This window comes from Emys orbicularis, chromosome 1, assembly GCF_028017835.1.
Source record: "Emys orbicularis isolate rEmyOrb1 chromosome 1, rEmyOrb1.hap1, whole genome shotgun sequence".
Lineage (NCBI taxonomy): Eukaryota > Metazoa > Chordata > Testudines > Emydidae > Emys > Emys orbicularis.
In genome coordinates this window covers 109,654,172-109,673,325 of record NC_088683.1, presented here as the reverse complement: position 1 = coordinate 109,673,325, position 19,154 = coordinate 109,654,172, and the positions used below count along the sequence as shown (strand labels likewise).

At 42.4% G+C, this 19,154-nt stretch overlaps 1 protein-coding gene across 2 annotated transcripts in view; it reads right to left on the bottom strand.

Moving 5' to 3' along the window:
* DGKI (diacylglycerol kinase iota) overlaps window positions 1-19,154 on the bottom strand; it is a 309,310-nt gene that overhangs the window by 148,439 nt on the left and 141,717 nt on the right. For both annotated transcript variants that reach the window (XM_065403383.1, XM_065403389.1), the window contains exons 5-8: window positions 12,195-12,251; window positions 8,980-9,045; window positions 3,117-3,188; window positions 2,267-2,383 (exon numbers count right to left, since the gene is read on the bottom strand). In XM_065403383.1, coding sequence (XP_065259455.1) covers window positions 2,267-2,383; window positions 3,117-3,188; window positions 8,980-9,045; window positions 12,195-12,251 — 312 coding nt within the window. The remainder of the gene's footprint in view (window positions 1-2,266; window positions 2,384-3,116; window positions 3,189-8,979; window positions 9,046-12,194; window positions 12,252-19,154) is intronic.

Below are 19,154 nucleotides of genomic sequence, written 5' to 3'. Positions count from 1 at the left end.
TAGAGTATTAGAAAGGTGGTAACCCATGGTCCATATAATGATCATGGAAAAACAATAAAAACAGAAAGTAAAACTAGGTGAAGAGTCTCTTCATGAAGCTCTCTTGTTTGCTCAGAAACAACCACCAAAAGGAAGTACTGTAAGGGACATTGCTAGAATCCATTTTAAATTAATAGAAAATCCAGTCCAGGACTTATGTGTGACCAGTCTGAGTTGTTAATAAGTGGAGCTGAGCAAATAATTTATAGTAAAAATGTTACTAGACATATTTATTTCAGGTCATGGAACATCTACAAACAGATTTCTGTTTCCATGTATTTATTCATTCATTAAATTTCCTCTAATTTATTTATGAGTTTTTATTTATTTTCTCCATGGATTGATTGCTGTGAATGTCTGATACTATCAGAAATCCAGACTGTGTAGATGGGTTAGAAATGGTCAAGTCATTCACAAGTTAGAGCTGGTCAGAACCAGTGGTGGGGGCAGTTTCAGTGGAAAATTTTGACTTTTCACTGAAAAACTGAAAATTAAAAACTTTGTTCTAATGTCCACAATTCAAAAAGGACATTGATAAATTTGAGAGGGTTCAGAGCAGAGGCATGAGAATGTTTAAAGGACTGAAAAATATGTCTTACAACTGAAGCTAGAGAAATTCAGATTGGAAATAAGGCATAAATAGTTAACAGTGAGTGTAATTAACCATTGGAATAATTTACCAAGGGTTGTGGTGATTCTCTTATCACTGCCAATTTTAAAATCAAGATTGGATGATTTTCTAAAAGATACGCTTTAGTTCAAAGAGTAGTTACTTCAGAGAAGTTCTCCGGTTTATATTATACAGGAGATCAGGCTAGATGATGCCAGTGGTCCCTTCTGGCCTTGGAATCTATGAATCTATAAATTCCTACTAGGGTTGGCTTTTCTCACCAGGATTTGGGTTTCCTTGGTGGGTTTAGGGTTTTTTTTTTTTACATTCCAGGGGGCTCCTGATCACACTCTGCCATTAGCATTCAGCCCTTTGAGAGGTTTCCACCACAAGAGAGCATCTATTCCGGTGGTTCTTCCTTCAAGCAGCCTGTCAAAGGTCTCTAGATCACTAGATTAAGATAGGATTCAGTAATCTGAGGACTGGTGGCTTGGCATTTTTGTTGCAGCAAATTTTGTGACATAGGTCATGGGGCTACGGAGAAGCAACACAGGCATCAAAACAGCATAGCGCCACTGCGGGGAGCCTGGGTAGTTGGCTATCCCATGCACGGGTTGTATGCCATGTAGCACAGAATCAAGTCTCACTTATTGTGGAAAGGGGACATCCTAAGTAGGATACCTGGTAGGTCCTGGGGAACAAAACACATGGGGCTGGCAAGAGAACTAACTCTCCCATCAGTTATTTCCCATGTCCCTTTTCTGGTCTATCCTGATAATTTAAGTTAAACTGGGTATTATCAATAAAAATGTCTGTGTCCTTTGCATCATAGACCAGTGTTGTGCATTCACTCTGAATAGGAGTCCGGGGATAAATTACACCAAGTACATTGCATTTACTGTTCTGAATTATCGACCATCCCCCCCCACCCCACCCACCCCCCACATGCAAAGTAGCTCCATTTGCTTGGGTGACCCTAGTCGTGAAGAATGCAGTCAGCACCTTCTCTGGAAAGGGGCTCTGGAAACCCTTTTTCCCCTGCTGTGTTGAGCAATGTCTTATCCCATCTAAGATGTAACAAATCTGGTGCAAACGCTGACAAGTTGAAAACTCATTATCTGCAAGCATTTGAGCATAATGTTCAGCAAGCATTCATGTGAGTAAAACATGATCGTCCAAACATCCATGGAAAGTGAATGCAAAAGGGAAGTGAGCACAACCATGGCCAATTCATGTTTCAATTCAACCAAATATTTGTGGAAAGCTTTTTTTCCTGTATTTGCCCAGCTCTACTTAGTGAAACATGCTTGAGTACCTAAAACATAGAGGATTCTTGCAGTCCGTTAGATGAGCTTGCAATAAGAAGAATGAACTGGATTGCTAGTGCCAAAATCAGGTTGATCACTTATTGCCCCAAACGAGACAATGAAAGAATCCTTCCAGAGGGGTAGATGAAAGAGTGAGACAGAGGTTCATAATCATCATGGGTGTAGCTGGGTGTGAGGGGCATGGACAGGGCAAACAAACATGCTTTTGTGGAGGAGTAACCAGGAGCAGAAGCCAGGCTCACCCTGAGCTGCCAAACAGCATCAGAAACAGACATCAGCATGCAGTTACCTGAGCTTTCTTCACCTTAATGATCCAGGTGGGAGGCACAATGACAGCAGCATGAGCCCCCAGGGAACACGGCTCCTCGATGTGATGTAACATGAAGCAGGTGACTTTGTTGTGAAACTAGCGAAGGGAGAGCAGAGCCATCAGTGAGGTGGACAGAGTGCAAGAAAAGGAGAAAGAGGGAGAGAGAAAGGCATGGTAGGGACAGAAGAAACAGGGAGAGATGTGTGAGGCACTGAGGAATATACCCAGCTCAACTTATACCCAGTGGGCAGGGGACTGGACTCGATGACCTCTCGAGGTCCCTTCCAGTCCTAGAATCTATGAATCTATGAATCTATAACTTCTTTTCCCAGTCCTCTGGATCAAGAGAATCTTAGGAACATTAACCAAAAAAACCCACCTCCCCATTTTCTCATCCTTTGTCAAACGTGTCCCCTACCCCCAAAAGACACCCCTGCTTACATACACATAACGGTAGTAAGACCAAATTCTAAACAGGCAATATTATACAAAATGGGAATCCCTTATTCTCTGAACCAGTAACAGCAATGGAGTGCTTGAGAGCGAACCCTCTTGTTACCCCAGGAGTGGTCTTGTTATACTCCAAAAGGAAGGAGCTACATTCAGCTCTCCTCCACCAGAAGAACAGACTACCCAGGTGTATCATCCTTGGGGAGAAGAAATAGAAAGGGTACAAATAAGGGAGATTCTAGGGGGCTCTTTCCCCCCTAATAAATGAGCACATAAAACGACCAGGATAAATGAAGTCAAACATGATGATCCTGTGTGGGCAAAACTACCCCCAGCATTTACACAGCCCCACCTCCCAACCTCAGTTCTAGCCACTTACCGCCTGCTTGCACCAGGAACAACTGATGGCCACAATCTCTTTACTGTGGAAGGAGAATTTTTGCTGAAATCCCTGGGATGGCAGGAAGAGATAGGAGAGGAAGGGTTAAGCTGCTTCCATCACATCCACATACTTCTCATCACATGAGAAAGTTTAGCACCTTTAACTTTTGTCACATGACTGAGCTAGATCAGTTCAGGGCGGTCATATACAGTCTTTCACATCTCTTGGATGTCCTATGAACGGACTAAGGTCCCTGAGGGCTCTGAACTGTTGCACATTACTGTAATCAACAGAATATCATGACATACACAATTCATAAACACCCAACAGGTTAAATCCACCATTGTTATTTAGCTCCCTACTATTATGGAGTGCCATAGTTAAGGTTGTTACTGAGTTTCCATTATAAAACCAATTTTGGCCTCCACGATAAAATCTATAACAAACATCTTATCAACCTCAAAGTTAGAAGATTCTACCTGGGGACACATAGCATTTTATGGAAAATTTGAAGTGACTCCTTTCATTTAATATATGTAATATTGAATTATAATACCCTAAAAACAGAGGTGTTGGACACACGTCCCAAATTTGTCGTCTTCCCTCCCCCCTCCCCCACAACTTTGTAGCAAAAAAAAAAAAGAAGAATCAGTAAAGAGAGAAAAACTATTTTCATAGATTTGAATAGAACTGTGTGAAATTTAAAATTTCTATCCTGCAGGAAATACCAACATTTCAACATTTGTATTGTCTCATATCTGGATGAAAAATTACAATTTCAATTTTTTTTAATAGAACGTAAATTTCAAAACCTTTAAATTTAGATATTTTCGATCAAAGCATTTCAACATTCCCAAAATCAAAATGTTTCATTTCAGTTTGTTGAAATGACCCAAAACGCTTTGCTTTGAGTCATTTCAACTTTAAATTGAATTTTTCGATTGTGGCACATTGCCTTGTGGGAGTTGTAGTTCATGAGGCTGATGCCCCCACTCTTCCTTATAAGCCAGGCTCTCTGGCTAGACAACCTCTCCCTTGATGCACCCAGAATCATGCGACTCCCATGATGTACCACACAGAGTCTGGGAAGAGGAAAATCCACATGGAGTATGGGAAATGTAGTCCTCCAAAAGTATGGGAACAAGGGCCTCAACTATGACTACCATCAGCAATGTGCTGATAGGGAAATGCAGTTTAATGTTTATAGGGTGACCAGATGTCCTGATTTTATAGGGACAGTCCCGATATTTGGGGCTTTGTCTTATATAGCCGTCTTTTACCCCCAACCCCCGTCCCGATTTTTCACACTTGGTGTCTGGTCACCCTATACTGAACTGATTCAAAAAATGTTTCAGATCATCTCAACAAAACACAATAGTCCAATTTGAGTCAAATCAAGTCAAAACAAAATATTTTGTTCAAATTTTTCCATCGGAAAATCAATTTTTTTTCACAAAACTGAGATTTTGCCATGGAAAATTTCAATTTAGCAGAAACTGCATTTTTTCATCTGAAAATCATTCCAATGGAAAATTCGCAACCAGCTCTATGCTTTAAGACCCAAAGGGACCATTAAATCATCAAGTATGATAGCATGTATAATATAAGCTGTGAAACTTCACCCAGCTACCCCTGTATTGAGCTCCATAACTTCTGATTGACTAAAGTATATATTTTCCAGAAAGGCATCAAGTCTCAGTTTGAAGAATTCAGGAGATGGAGAATCCATCACTTCCCTTGGTCATTTGTTCCAATAGTTAACCACATTCATTGTTAAAAAAAATTGTGTTTTATTTCTAATTTGAATTTGTCTGACTTTAACTTCTTGCCTCCCTTGGCTCTTGTTATGCCTTTCTTTGATAGGTTAAAGAGCCTTTTACTATCTGGTATCTTCTCCCCATGAGGGTCAATGACGTATCCACCGTAATCACGTCACCTCTCAATCTTCTTTTTGATAAACTAAGCAGATAAGCTAAGCTTTACTTGAATCCCCTAGCTGACATCCAGTGTCCAGGTCCAAAATGGAGTTGTTTGAAGAGTTATTAAAATTTGATTTAGTAACAGTGCCAGAGAACATCTGCTCCCCTGCTTCAGTAATCAGCATGCCTTTTATCATAGCTTCTGTGGGGGGAAGGAGGAGGGCAGGCAGGTGCAGAGGAGCAGGCAGATATTATTGGTCAGTGCCATGAAGAAAGAGAATTAAAACAATAAACAAAAATAATCCAAACTGGATTATCCAAATTTGGGCCCTTCACTTATCCAAGTGAAGGGCCCAAACTTATCTATTTTGTCCCCGCAAGATGTGGTTTAGGAGACCACAATCAGCACTCTGAAGAATGGAATTCTCTCTCTGCCTGGCCAATGTGAGAAGGTGCATGTTGCAGCTGTCTGTCCAATACTTAGCCTAGGCTGTACAATATGCCCCATGCCAGAGCCCATGGATCAAATTCAGGCTCCTGAGGCATCACACCTTGGGACCTCCACACCTATACCTGTTTTGTTTTGTTTTTTTCATTTTTAGTCCCCTACAATCTGTTGATTTCGGGGCTTAGTGGCCCCTCTCTCACCTGAAGGGGCAGGCTTTTCACTGTGCTGGTGGGCTTCACCCACCAATCCTGTCTATGAAATAGGCCCATTGACTTCACAAGCACAAATAGCCAGACTGCCTCCTGATTGGGCAAACCTAGTACATCATTTTATGTGGGCCCAAAAATCCAGTCTCAGATCTATAGTATGTCTGACAGGAGTATTAGAGACTGAGGACTGACATTGGGCAGATTGATTGCTAACTAAGGGCTTGTCTACACTTAAAACTCTACAGCGATACAGTTACAGCATTGCAGCTGTGCCACCGTAGCACTTCAGTGTAGATGCTACGGTTCTGACATTGGCATATGTAATCCACCTCCCTGAGAGGCAGTAACTATTTGGACAGAAGAATTCTTACATTGACATAACGCTGTCTACACTGGGGGTTAGGTCGGCTTAACTACACCACTCAGGGATGTGGATTTTTCACACTCCAGAATGATGTAGTTAAGCTGATTTAATTTTCTAGTGTAGACCAGGCCTGAGTTTCTCATAAATTTAATTCCTCCTTCCTTTGAAAAAAATATTTTGGCTCCTGGTGGATAGAAACATTTTTTTTCCAAGTGGGTGGAAATACTTGTCTCCCAAACCTGCAACTAAGAAAAAACAAAATCTGGTACATTTGTTCCAAGGGCTGTAAGTGGTATTTTTTTTAAACTGAGCAGTTTGCTTTGTTTCTGGGTAAATCATTTTTTTTTTTCATTTATTCTGTAGGCTATTTGATTTCTTACAGAGTTAATAGTGAAAATGATCCAGCAATAAAAATATAATAATGATTACTTAGAAGTAAAATAGTACTATTCTTCCTCAAATTGCTTTACAAATATAAGCTAATCTCTCCTCCTGTCAGGTAAGTTAGTAAATATTAAGAACCTGAATTTACATATAGGGAAATTGATGCAGTAAAGTGATTTATCCAAGGCCACAGTGGGAGTTGGTAAAACCAGTGGGATTAAAATATTGGAGTTTCCCACTCCAGTTCCCACTCAAGCTCAGCCTGCTGGCCATTGCCCCCGGCTTCTTCCTGCCCCTCCTCTGAGTAACAGAAAACTAGAGTTCACTTTTTCTTTGCTGTTCTTGGGTTGGTTTGCCTCCACTCGCTCCTGAAAGAGGTAGAATTATCCCACAAGAAATACATTGCGTGGTTTGAGAAACACGGGGATGGAGCACTAACTCCATATTTGAAATGGGGTTGTTCCATTAATGCCTGATTCATCCCTTTCAGGTGTAGCATGTAAAACTATATGTTGTGAGTTCTTCTTGTGAAAATAAATCACATCGGTGCAGGCTGGAGGAAATATATTTGGAGGAAGAGAGCTCCTGGATCCCCAGATTGCATTGGGATCACAACCTGTCCAAATAATTGGAGTCAAAGTCATATTAGCAGCTTCCCATATATAAAGGAGCTATAGACCATCAGTTAATCACCTCTGATTTCTGTTCTCCAATTGATCTATAGAGTGCAGAGCTTGCACTTGACATAAGCAGACTAAGCAATTACTTCAGGCCCCAAGCAACTGAAGGGGGCCCCCTATTAATTATTAGTATGTGTTGCGGGGTGGGGGGAATATTCCTGCTTAGGGCTCCCAGTGGGCCAGCACCGGCACTGATAGGGTGGGATCCTTCATAAGAAACCTCAGGAAAAATCTCATGATACACTATCCTGTATCAGACCATCGGTCCATATAATCCAGTAACCTATCCCTCTACCCCACCTCCCAGCAGTGGCCAATGATGCTTCAGAAAGAAGTAAGGCAAAAAAATAAACTAACACACTAAGCAAATGATGTATGGGGAAATTCATTCCTGATCACAGGCTTATGACAAGAAGTATGAGATGCGATTGCCCCTAAATCTTTATCTTTCATAACAGTAAGTATTATTAATGTTCATTACAATATTTTCACTATCTAATTCAAGCCATGGGATTTGACTGATGACCTCCTACAATAATGAGATCCACAGGATGATTAAGCACTTCATGAAAAATACATTCTTTTATTGCTCTAAATTTACTTCCATTTCATTTCAATGACTGTCTCCTTTATCTTGCATGACAGGGGAAGTTAAAGGATGGTTTTAAAGGCAGAAGCACAAAAAGTATTAGAGCACAAGATAAGCAAATATTTGGTTATAGAGGAGGTCACTTTGCCATTAAAATACAAAGGCATTTTTCTTGTTTGTGTTTTCTTTTACCCTTCCTGGTTTCTGGACAGAGAGCTGAACCAGAACATATGCATTCAAACTTTAACTCTGTGTGTATTAAGGTGCTATTCTCTTTGCACTTCTACTGACCTCAACCTCAGGGGAGCCATGTCTTTTGTCAATTCCAGTCTGGACTGGTCATGTAGATACCATGAATATGTCAAGTGTTGGTTCTGGTACAATATGCACTGACTGTTCTACAAGCATAATGAATCCCTTTGACACCAGCACTGGAGATACAAAGCAATTCCCAGAATGGCAAAGGCACAGTAAAACATGGCTCCAATGTCATCATGTGTTATGTCAGCATAAGAATGCTGCATTAAGCCTCTCACTGCTGGTGCTCACATGCCATCTGCCATGAAGAGGATACTGCATCTTACTGCAGCTAGTACCTTAGCTCAGTATCCAGGGCCAGTTTGTTGCATCTGATTTTCTGGTTCTGGCTAAAAAATACATACCACGGAGAACCTGACAAGACATGGGCTCTGCCCTTTGTCCACACAATAATTAACTGCTGAACCTGAGAAAAGAGAGATTTCTCAGGAAGAGAAGAGAGAGACAGTAGCATAACCTAGTTCTGGAGAAAGGAAGTTATGATTACATGTAAATTAATTTCAGCACCTCTTAGATGCTTGGAGGACTGGAAGATATGGGAGAAAAGGTCCTATAGGGAGCCAAGTTTTCTCTTATCTTTTCTATAGCCTTTGGAAATGGGTTTTCAGAGTCTGTACAGCAGAGGATTCATTGACAAATTCAGTCTAACACACTGAGAACAATTACGTATCAGGGATGAAGGAATGGTGCTGGACTATAGTGCCCTAGGCATTTCACTTCTGGAGATCTGGGATCGGGTCACAAGTAAAATGAATTTGCTGTAACCATTTTGGTCCCCATTTGTGCACATCAGAAACCCATCATCCCATTTGGCATGATTATCATTCCCTGCTCAAGAGAGGGCTGGAATAGAATAATTAAATGGTTGGGAAGAGCTACCTGCTGAATTGAATCTATCAGTGTTTAGAAAATCCTGGCGTAATCATTATGATGTACATATACCACTTACCTTTCCACACTGCTTACACTTTCCTTCCTGCCTCCGCCTATGCACCCAGTGATGTCGGACAAAGTTCTGCAGGAAAGGGACAAAATGAAACCATTAATAAATGATAGCATCTTACCTTTACAGAGCACCTTTCATTCCTGATCACTTTCCATCCCTATATATACACAAGAATCACTTCAGCCATGACTGAACTGCAGTCACTTTTGGAGCAAAACATGGCAGCCATTAAGCAGCAGTACTACCCAACAGTTTATATTGGAAAATGAAAACACCATACACAACTGAAAGTGCAGGAGGAATCTAGGTAGACAGCATTCATTACCCAAATTGGAATCTGGACAGAACAACCCCCCCTGCTACTCTCATACAAAAAGAACAGAGTACAGTCCAGCAAAGACAATTACAATATCATCCCAGGGAGAAGAAGTGTCCTTAAAACACTATGTTTACCTATGGCATAGGGCCCACTTCTACTCCCCATTGAAGTCAATGGGAGGAGAAGTTCATCAATGAGTTCAGTGGGAGCTGGGTTTGGTCTTATAAGGCAAGAACATAGGTTGTCCTACAGGTCCACACAGGGGAACAAGGGGGTGTAAGGCATTCCTTTACTCCCCGACATGGGCTACCCACACCATGGATCACAGCATGGAGGGAAGGAGAGCAGCATCTGCAGGGCTGCTACCTCCCTTTCCATGCATGTTGCCTTGACTTTTTCCCCTCAATACACCAGCCAGCAGAGCTGAGCTAATGTGGAAGGGGATGTAATCTGCATCTGGTACAGACTAGTAGCAGTTTTCTTCCCCTTGGAGAAAGGGAAGAGCCAGAGACATGCTTGTAACTCTAAGATTATATCTACACTCAGGAGCGGCGCCAGGGTTTTTGCCGCCCTAGGTGGCAGTGCTCCTCCTCTGAGCATTCGGCAGCGGGGGTCCTTCTGCTCTGTGTCTTCGGGGCACTTCAGGGGCAGGTCCCAGAGCGAGTGAAGGACCCGCCGCAGAATTGCCACTGAAGACCCGGAGCGGAAGGACCCCACGCCACCAAATTTCCGCCAAGGGCGGCAAAATGCCACCCCCCAAATCCTGCCGCCCTAGGCAACCACCTAGGGTCACCTAGTGGAAGCGCCGGCCCTGTCTACACTGCAAGTGAAGGGATGACTTTAGCCTGAGTAGGCATACCCATGTTAGCTCTAATGTAGTTAACAGGGGTAACAATAGTGGTGTAGATGGGCTAGCAACCAGTGTATGTACCCATGCTCCCCAGCAGGCTTGCACTTGGCTACATCTACACTTGGAAGGGTGTGACTCCTAGCTAGCAGAGACATATTTATGCTAGCTCTCCCCAAGTTAGCATTCTAAAAATTGTAGTGTAGCCACAATAGCATGGGCAGCAGCAAGTGGCAGCACAGTAACCATCTTGAGTGTGTACCCATGGGGTCCGGGCGGGTTTGTACTCAGGGCAGCTAGTAATACTCTACTACTTTTAGCATACTAGCTCAGTGAGAGCTGGCGTACGTCTGTGCAAGCTGCGGATCGCACCCCTAGCACCAAGTGTAGATGTAGCCTCAGAGCAGGCTTGGAAGGTTTCAATTTTTATTGGTCAGCGTTGATAAACATCGATTTCACTGTACACACACAAACCGACGAAAAATATTTCCATCGATAGTTATCGACATAGGCAAAGAAATATGCTGCTTGAGATCTTATTGCGGTTTGATTTAAAGCGGTTCGTCGTTTCGCACATTTTGACACATGATGTTGACAATTTGTGCTTTCACAGTTATAAAGCTTTAACTTTTTGAATCTCGACATTTATTGTTATTAAATAATTATTGTCTGACGCCCCCATAATTTCCCCAACTATGAAAATTTAAATTGATAAAAATAAAAAATGCTGAAAATCCATGATTTTGTGCAACTGTGAACATTGAAGTAGATAAAAATAAAAAGACACTTAAAAATAAACATCAATATTAAAGGTCAAAATAATTAAAAAAATAAAAATAAAATCCTGCCAACCCTTCCTAAGAGTCACCAGGTCTGCTCCTGGGACAGCACAACTATGCACCATCCCTTGCTATGGGTTAAGAATAAACTCTCAGTCTAGCCCATAATTTATACCGTACCCTCTACTCTACACTTTAAAATCTTTTCCTGAACTCTCAGACTTCCTTTTAACAACTAATACTATCTGGTTTATCCATGAAGCTGGGATATTACACAAGCAAAACAGCTCAACTTTTTTCCTTCCTTTTCTTTATTTAAAAAAAAAATCTAAACATCTAGGAAATAAAATGTGAAAGCCTGACATGAAGACAGGAAATAAGTTTCAACAACTATAATGACTCTACTTTGCTGCACTTGTGCTTTTTTCTGTGCCTGTTTATTCTTCTTAAATATGTTCCTTAGGGTTTATGTCATTAAATACATGCTTAAATACTGTAAAACATGCAGCATCTGTAATGTGGCCAAATTCAGACTGCAGTTGGAATTAACTTTTGCATTTCTTGAGGTTTTGTCATTTTTAATTCTGTAAGCTAACAAGAGACTTGAAACACTGAAAATACTATTGGCAAAGTGACGGGAAAGAGGGTGAAAGAAAGGAAAGAAATAATGGAGAGATGCAGCGATAGTAAAATCAGAAAGACTGGTTGAAAGACAGGAAATAAGAAAGGAAGAATATGAAATATAAGTAAGAGCAGGGCCGGCTCCAGGCACCAGCGCAGGAAACAGGTGCTTGGGGCGGCCACTGGAAAGGGGCGGCACATCCGGGTCTTCAGCGGCAATTCAGCAGCGGGTCCCTCAGTCCCTCTCGGAGGGAAGGACTGGCCGCCGAATTGCCGCCGAAGAACGAAGCGGCACGGTAGAGCTGCCGCCGAAGTGCCGCCGATCGCGGCTTTATCTTTTTTTTCTTTTCTTTTTTCGCCGCTTGGGGCAAAAAAGCTGGAGCCGGCCCTGAGTAAGAAAATATGAAAAAAGAATGATCGGGGAGGGGGAAAAAAAAGAGAACGGATGAGGGAATATGGAAAGAAAATAAATTGATGTTGTTGATGTAACTAATGTGGCTATTTGTCTAGAATTCCTTTTATATTCATTGTGAAGAAGAGAATGTGTCCCAAAAGGGGCCAGTTCTCTTTCTAAGGCTCCAGTGAGTCTAAAAGCACTGTTCCTACTCCACAAATCATAGAGGGGAGCAATGGTTAGTCATAATTTACTTACTTCTCTTGGAGATCTGGAGCCCCCCTCTCGGAAAGTTGGTTTGCACCGGAAATTAATCTGCCATTAAAAGCAAAGCAAACAAATAGGGGAAAAATCAATATTGTATAGGAATGTAAACAGAAATCAGAGGTGGCTGTAAATGCTGACAATGTGTATGGTAATATAATGAGTGAGAACTGTTCCCCTATATTGTATTAGACCAGCTCTGCAAAATCCCTTTTTCCAAAACATACTAGCTCAACTAAAAATCCAGTGTCCCAACAAAGAGACTCACCTTGTTGTTAAAGAGCATGTGTCTGCATGCACCTGCCCAAACAATCCACGTCTTGCCTCCCCATGTCTCTAAACAGTCTTTTCTTCACCATGTTGTGGCTGTCTGTTCAGCGTCTCTTCTTTCCCTGCCCTCCCCCTCTTAAAAGGCAGCACTGCATCAGTTTAACCTTGCTTTTCATGAGCAGGGTTACCTTTGCAACCAGAGGCTGGGCTTAAGCTGGGGGTTTTAAAGTCAATGGAAGCTGGGCATCAAACTCCTTCAGGGCTCTATGAAAATCCCAGGTTTATTCCTTTTTAAATAAAAAGAATGAGGAATACTTGTGGCACCTTAGAGACTAACAAATGTATTTGAGCATAAGCTTTTGTGGGCTAAAACGCACTTCATCAGATGCATGCAGTGGAGAATACAGTAGGAAGATATATATACACAGAGGACATGAAAAAATGGGTGTTGCCATACTAACTATAAAGAGAGTAATCAGTTAAGGTGGGGTATTCTCAGCAGGAGAAAAAAAACTTTTGTAGTGATGGCCCATTTCCAACAGTTGACAAGAAGGTGTGAGTAACAGTAGGGGGAATATTAGCATGGGGAAATAGGTTTTACTTTGTGTAATGACCCATCCACTCCCAGTCTTTATTCAAGCCTAATTTAATGGTGTCAAGTTTGCAAATTAATTCCAATTCTGCAGTTTCTCATTGGAGTCTGTTTTTGAAGTTTTTTTGTTGGAGTATTGCAACTTTGAGGTCTGTAATCAAATGAGCAGGAAGGTTGAAGTGTTCTCCGACTGGTTTTTGAATGTTATAATTCTTGATGTCTGATTTGTGTCCATTTATTCTTTTGCGTAGAGACTGTCCAGTTTGGCCAATGTACATGGCAGAGGGGCATTGCTGGCACATGATGGCATATATCACATTGGTAGATGTGCAGGTGAAAGAGCCTCTGATAATGTGGCTGATGTGATTAGGTCCTATGATAGTGTCCCCTGAATAGATATGTGGACAGAGTTGGCAACGGGCTTTGTTGCAAGGATAGGTTCCTGGGTTAGTGTTTTTGTTGTGTGGTGTGTGGTTGCTGGTGAGTATTTGCTTCAGGTTGGGGGGCTGTCTGTAAGCGAGAACTGGCCTGTCTCCCACGATCTGTGAGAGTGAGAGATCGTCCTTCAGAATAGGTTGTAGATCCTTGATGATGCACTGGAGAGGTTTTAGTTGGGGGCTGAATGTGACGGCTAGTGGCATTCTGTTACTTTCTTTGTTGGGCCTGTCCTGTAGTAGGTGACTTCTGGGTACTCTTCTGGCTCTGTCTATCTGTTTCTTCACTTCAGCAGGTGGGTATTGTAGTTGTAAGAATGCTTGAGAGAGATCTTGTAGGTGTTTGTCTCTGTCTGAGGGGTTGGAGCAAATGCGGTTGTATCTTAGAGCTTCGCTGTAGACAATGGATCGTGTGGTGTGGTCTGGATGAAAGCTGGAGGCATGTAGGTAAGTATAGCGGTCAGCAGGTTTCCGGTATAGGGTGGTGTTTATGTGACCATCGCTTATTAGCACTGTAGTGTTCAGAAAGTGGATCTCTTGTGTGGACTGGTCCAGGCTGAGGTTGATGGTGGGATGGAAATTGTTGAAATCATGGTGGAATTCCTCAAGGGCTTCTTTTCCATGGGTCCAGGTGATGAAAATGTCATCAATGTAGCGCAAGTAGAGTAGGGGCATTAGGGGACGAGAGCTGAGGAAGCGTTGTTCTAAGTCAGCCATAAAAAAGTTGGCATACTGTCGGGCCATGCGGGTACCCATAGCAGTGCCGCTGACTTGAAGGTATACATTGTCCCCAAATGTGAAATAGTTGTGGGTGAGAACAAAGTCACAAAGTTCAGTCACCAGGTTTGCCGTGACATTATCGGGGATACTGTTCCTGACAGCTTGTAGTCCATCTTTGTGTGGAATGTTGGCGTAGAGGGCTTCTACATCCATAGAGACCAGGATGGTGTTTTCTGGAAGATCACCAAAGGATTGTAGTTTCCTCAGAAAGTCAGTGGTGTCTCGAAGATAGCTAGGAGTGCTTAAATGAAAGCTTAGATTCTGCAGACCATTCACATGAGAAATGTTGGGACTCACCCTGAATGAGTAAATAGATTTTTCCACCTCTTCATCAGGCCATTCCCACTTACCCACCCACAAATCCTGGCCGGACTAGCAGTGCCTCAAAAAGGATCAGCTACATTCCCTGTTTCTGAGGGCAGAGTAGAGTACAGGCCAACAGGCGCTTTCAGAAAACTGAAAATATTAAACAGATTGGAAACAAAAAGAAAGGATGAACCAAATGGTTGAACCAAATGGTTGTGGGGAAGGAAAAGGGAAGAAGTGGGAGAAAAGGGGATGCAGAGAGAATAAAGAAGTAATGGGGGGAATACTGAGAGAGAATAAAAGGGAGAGGATGATGGGAGAGGTGGAAAAAGAAATGATGCATTTAAACTGAAGTTACCAATGGACCTCAGGTTTGCATCTTCACATAAAAAGAAGAGTCAAATTTCCTGTAGCAAAATGAGAGTTCCTTATAATCCCAGTTTATTTCAAAACGTGTCAGTAGTACCAAACAAAATTGTAATTCTTAATGCCTGGTCTTACAGGAGGCAAAATGCTACAGTGTAAAAATTTTACATACACATTCTGCAAATCACCTACATAGAATCATAGACTATCAGGGTTGGAAGGAACCTCAGGTTGTCATCTACTCCAACCCCCTGCTCAAAGCAGGACCAATCCTCAACTAAATCATCCCAGCCAGGGCTTTGTCAAGCCTGACCTTAAACACCTCTAAGGGTATGTCTACATGTCTATCGGGGATCGATGTATTGCGTCTCATCTAAACGCGATACATCGATCCCCAAATGTGCTCCCCGTCGACTCCGGAACTCCACCAGGGCGAGAGGCGGAAGCGGAGTCGACGGGGGAGCGGCGGCCGTCAATCCCGTGCCACGAGGATGCGAAGTAAGTCAATTTAAGTCGATCTAAGATACGTCAACTTCAGCCACGTTATTCTCTTAGAATAGATCTTAGATCAATTCCTCCTCCCACCCAGTGTAGACCAGGCCTAAGGAAGGAGATTCCACCACCTCCCTAGATAACCCATTCCAGTGCTTCACCACTCTCCTAGTGAAAAAGTTTTTCCTAATATCCAACCTAAACCTCTCCCACTGCAACTTGAGACCATTACTCCTTGTTCTGTCATCTGGTACCACTGAGAACAGTCTAGATCCATCCTCTTTGGAACCCCCTTTCAGGTAGTTGAAAGCAGCTATCAAATCCCCCCTCATTCTTCTCTTATGCAGACTAAACAATCCAAGTTCCCTCAGCCTCTCCTCATAAGTCATGTGCTCCAGCTCCCTAATAATTTTTGTTGCCCTCTGCTGGACTCTTTCCAATTTTCACACATCCTTCTTGTAGTGTGGAGCCCAAAACTGAACACAGTACTCCAGATGAGGCCTCACCAATGTCGAATAGAGGGGAATGATCATGTCCCTCGATCTGCAGGCAATGCCCCTACTTATACAGCCCAAAATGCTGTTCGCCTTCTTGGCAACAAGGGCACACTGTTGACTCATAGCCAGCTTCTTGTCCACTGTAACCCCTAGGTCCTTTTCTGCAGAAGTGCTGCCTAGCCATTCGGTCCCTAATCTGTGGCAGTGCATGGGATTCTTCCGTCCTAAGTGCAGGACTCTGCACTTGTCCTTGTTGAACCTCATCAGATTTCTTTTGGCCCAATCCTCTAATCCCCCTCCCCGCAGCCCTAGCCCCCTGCAAACCCTTCCCCCATGGCCACTAGTCTCCTACCTTGGCTGCACCTAGCTCAGCTGTGCAGCCCACCCTGCCCGCCTGCTGCTGCAGTCCTAGTGCGAGGGATCCTGCTCCAGTTGAGGTCACTGGACCCGCGATCCTGCAGGGTAGGGTGCACTGAGCACCCGGGCCTCTCGTCAATGCTGCTGGGCCTGATCCTGCCGGGAGGCGGAAGCTGACACCACTGGACCTGACTCTGCCAGGAAGCGGCTGATGGTGGGCCCAATCCTGCGCTGCCCTGTTTTTGCATCCCGCTACCAGCTCTGCACCTGGGGCAGATGCCCCTCCCACCCCACACTAGTTACGGTCCTGAAGAGATCACATGGGCCGCAGCTGTGTGCTGATTGGGCCACAGGTTGAGAACCACTGGGTTAAACGAGAAACATGGAAGATGATACTAACAAGGGGAAGAAGCATGTCTGAGAAACTTAGACTGGCCGTCAAAGTGAAACATAATTAAACATATCTCTCAACTGTCCATTATAAAGGCAGAGGGGTTGGGCTTCCTTATTATAGATCCAATTGATCTCCATCCCAAAATGAAAGAGCAGCAGCTTCATTTAAGTGTTGTAAAATTATAGCATTAGACATGAATAGAAAGTAGCATAAACTCTGGCAAGTCAGTAAAGGTATAATTAGAAAGGCCAAAAAAAGAATTTGAGGAGCAACTAGCCAAAGACTCAAAAACTAACAGCAAAAAAAATTTAAGTACATCAGAAGCAGGAAGCCGGCTAACAATAGATGGGGCACTGGATGATCGAGGTACTAAAGGAGCACTCAAGGAAGATAAGGCCATTGCAGAGAAGCCAACTGAATTCTTTGCATCAGTCATCACTGCAGAGGATGTGAGGGAGAGTCCCACACCTGAGCCATTCTTTTTAGGTGAGAAATCTGAGGAACTGTCCCAGACTGAAGTGTCAATAGAGAAAGTTTTGGAACAAACTGAAAAATTAAACAGTAATAAGTCACCAGGACGAGATGGTAGTCACCCAAGAGTTCTGAAGGAACTGCAATATGAAATTGCAGAACTACTACCTGTGGTATGTAACGTATCATTTAAATCAGCTTCAGGAGGATAGCTAATGTGATACCATTTTTTTTTAAAAAGGCTCCAGAGGTGATCCTGGCAATTACAGGCCAGTAAGCCTAACTTCAATACCAGGGAAATTGATTGAAACTATAGTAAAGAACAGAATTATTAGACACAGATAAACACAATTTGGTAGGGAAAAGTCAACATGGTTTCTGTAAAGGGAAATCATGCCTTATCAATCTATTAGCATTCTTTGAGGAGGTCAGCAAACCTCTGGATAAGGGTGATCCAGTGGCTATAGTGTAATTGGACTTTCAGAAAGCCTTGACAAGGTCCCTCACTAAAGGCACTTAAGCAAAGTAAGCTGTCATGGGATTAGAAGGAAGGTCCTCTCATGGATCAGTAATGGGTTAGAAGACAGGAAACAAAGGTAGGAATAGGGCTGTCAATTAATCGTAGTTAACTCACGAGATTAACTCAAAAAAATTCATCACGATTAATACAGTTTTAATCACACTGCTAAACAATAGAATATCAATTTAAATTTATTACACATTTTGGATGTTTTTCTACATTTTCATATATATATGGTATTCTGTGTTGTAATTGAAATCAAAGTGTATATTATTTTTGATTACAAATATTTGCACTGTAAAAATGATAAACAAAAGAAATAGTATTTTTCAATTAACCTCATAAGTACTGTAGTGCAAGCTCTTTGTCGTGAAAGTGCAACTTACAAATGTAGAATCTTTTTTGTTATATAACTGCACTCAAAATCAAAGCAATGTAAAACTTCAGAGCCTACAAGTCCACTTAGTCCTACTTCTTGTTCAGCCAATCACTAAGACAAACAAGTTTGTTTACATTTACAGGAGATAATGCTGCCCTCTTCTTATTTACAATGTCACCCAAAAGTGAGAACAGGCATTTGCATGGCACTTTTGTAGCCAGCATTGCAAGGTATTTACGTGCCAGATATGCTAAACATTCGTATGCCCCTTCATGCTTTGGCCACCATTTCAGAGGACATGCTTCCATGCTGATGATGCTCATAAAAAAAATAATGCGTTAATTAAATTTGTGACTGAACTCCTTAGGGGAGAACTGTATGTCCCCTGCTCTGTTTTACCCACATTCTGCCATATATTTCATATTATAGCAGTCTCAGATGATGACCCAGCACATTGTGCATTTTAAAAACACTTTCACTGCAGATTTGACAGAATGCAAAGAAGGTACCAATGTGAGATTTCTAAAGATAGCTACAGCACTCGACCCAAGGATTAAGAATCTGAAGTGCCGTCCAAAATCTGATCAGGACAGGGTGTGGAGCATGCTTTCAGAAGTCTTAAAAGAGCAACACTCCGATGCGGAAACTACAGAACCCAAACCACCAAAAAAGAAAATCAACCTTCTGTTGGTGGCATCTGACTCAGATAATGAAAATGAACATGTGTCAGTCCGCACTGCTTTGGATTGTTATCGAACAGACCCCATCATCAGCATGGACGCATGTCCCCTGGAATGGTGGTTGAAGCATGAAGGAACATATGAATCTTTAGCGCATCTGGCACATAAATATCTTGCGATGCCGGCTACAACAGTGCCATGAGAACACCTGTTCTCACTTTCAGGTGACATTGTAAAGAAGAAGAGAGCAGCATTATCTCCTCAAATGTAAACAAACTTGTTTGTCTGAGCCATTGGCTGAACCAGAAGTAGGACGGAGTAGGCTTGCAGGCTCTAAAATTTTACATTGTTTTATTTTTGCAGGCAGGTTTTTTTGTTCATAAATTCTACATTTGTAAGTTCAACTTTCATGATAA